This window comes from Impatiens glandulifera, chromosome 1 (assembly GCF_907164915.1).
Source record: "Impatiens glandulifera chromosome 1, dImpGla2.1, whole genome shotgun sequence".
NCBI classification, from domain to species: domain Eukaryota; kingdom Viridiplantae; phylum Streptophyta; class Magnoliopsida; order Ericales; family Balsaminaceae; genus Impatiens; species Impatiens glandulifera.
The window spans coordinates 37,579,921-37,581,613 of NC_061862.1; the positions used below are offsets into that span (position 1 = coordinate 37,579,921).

General features: G+C 36.6%; 1 protein-coding gene across 1 annotated transcript; it reads left to right on the forward strand.

Moving 5' to 3' along the window:
- Window positions 1-290: 290 nt before the first annotated feature.
- On the forward strand, window positions 291-1,028 carry LOC124924886. Its single transcript, XM_047464874.1, has one exon. The coding sequence runs from the start codon at window positions 291-293 to the stop codon at window positions 1,026-1,028; it is 738 nt and encodes a 245-aa protein (XP_047320830.1).
- The last annotated feature ends 665 nt before the right edge of the window (window positions 1,029-1,693 follow it).

Below are 1,693 nucleotides of genomic sequence, written 5' to 3' on the forward strand. Positions count from 1 at the left end.
GAAGTTATAATTAGTAATTGTTACTTACCTTGAACACACAAGACCTAAGGAAGTGCAAAAGTACGTTGGGGATTGTCTGTAATGGGATTTTGGAATCATTTTATTCATAAGGGACTATAAAAACTTGAATAAAATGTGCATTCACTTATTTTAAATTGTTCAATTATAAGTATTTTGCAAATTTCAAAACATAAACTGATTTGTATGTCATTTATATTCTGTAGAATATGTCGAACGATAATTTGAAATTCTCTCTGCGCTCAATTGTTGAGAAAAACAAGCTCAATGAAATGAACTTCCTTGATTGGGAAAGGAATCTAAGAATTATTCTCAGGTCTGAGGGACGTGAGGACATCCTAACTACCCCTATCCCTACTGTGACCGGAACCTCATCAGATGAGGAGAAGGCAACATCAACTCGGGTGAAAACTGAAGCATTACCTGTTACTTGCCTCATGCTAGCTGCAATGGAGCCTGAATTGCAAAAGAGGTTTTTGCATTCTGATGCTTATACTATCATAACTGAACTGAAAACGCTGTTTCAGGATCAGGCAAGGATAGAGCGATATGAGACTCACAAGGCTATACTTGATAGCAAGCTTGTGAAGGGAAAACCAGTGAGTCCTCATGTGATTAGCCTGACTGGGCTTTTCAAGAGGATGGAAAATCTGGGGACCCCATATGACCAAGAGTTGGCCACTAATATTATTCTTAGATCCTTACATGATGGTTTTGCACCATTTAGAATGCAATACCATATGAATGGTCTAAAGAATGATCTAAATGAGCTCCATAACATGCTTAAAAATGTTGAAGGCAATATTATTGATGACAAGAAGAAGGAAGTTCTAAATATCAACAATGGGAAGGGTTTAAGAAGGTGGCTAAGAAAAAGAACAATAACTAAGGGAAAGGCAAACAAGTTGCCAAACCCAAGGGTGGTGAGAAGCCAGAGATGGCTGCTGATCATGATTGTTTTTACTGCAAGGCCAAGGGACACTAGAAAAGAAATTATCTCAAGTACCTAGAAGACAAGAAGAACGTGACTGTGAGTTCCACTTCAGGTATATTTATGTTATTGAGATTATGACAACCGATGTTCTCACATTAAATAATGGTCCTACTTGGGTATTAGATACTGCATGTGGTACTCACATTATTTCATATGTGCAGAGACTTAAAAATAAAAGACAAGTGAAGAAAGGAGAGATAGACTTGCGCATTGGAAATGGAGCAAGTGTTGCTGCACTTACCGTAGGAGATTTAAGTCTATCTTTACCTTCTGGTTTAATATTAGAACTGAATAATTGTTATTATGTTCCTTGCAATACTATGAACCTTGTTTCGGTTACTGTATTACATTCTGAAGGTTTTGAATTTAGCATTAAAAATGGAAATATTTATGTTTTTAAGAATGATATTTTCTATGCGACTGCTCCAATGAGTAATGGACTCTTTGTATTGGATCTCAAATCAGAATTGTATAACATAAATAACAAAAGACAAAAATTAAATAGTTTGAGTGAGGCCTACCTATGGCATTGTCGATTGGGTCACATTAGTGCGAATCGCATGAAGAAGATCCACAGAGATGGGCTTCTAAAAGACATGGATTTTGAATCCATTGATACAAGTGAATCATGTCTGATGGGCAAGATGACAAGGTCACCTTTCAAAGGAACGTTTGAAAGGG

Bases quoted from the DNA above. Each gene is read 5' to 3' on its own strand.
- LOC124924886 (XM_047464874.1), top strand. From the start codon at position 291: ATGAACTTCCTTGATTGGGAAAGGAATCTAAGAATTATTCTCAGGTCT.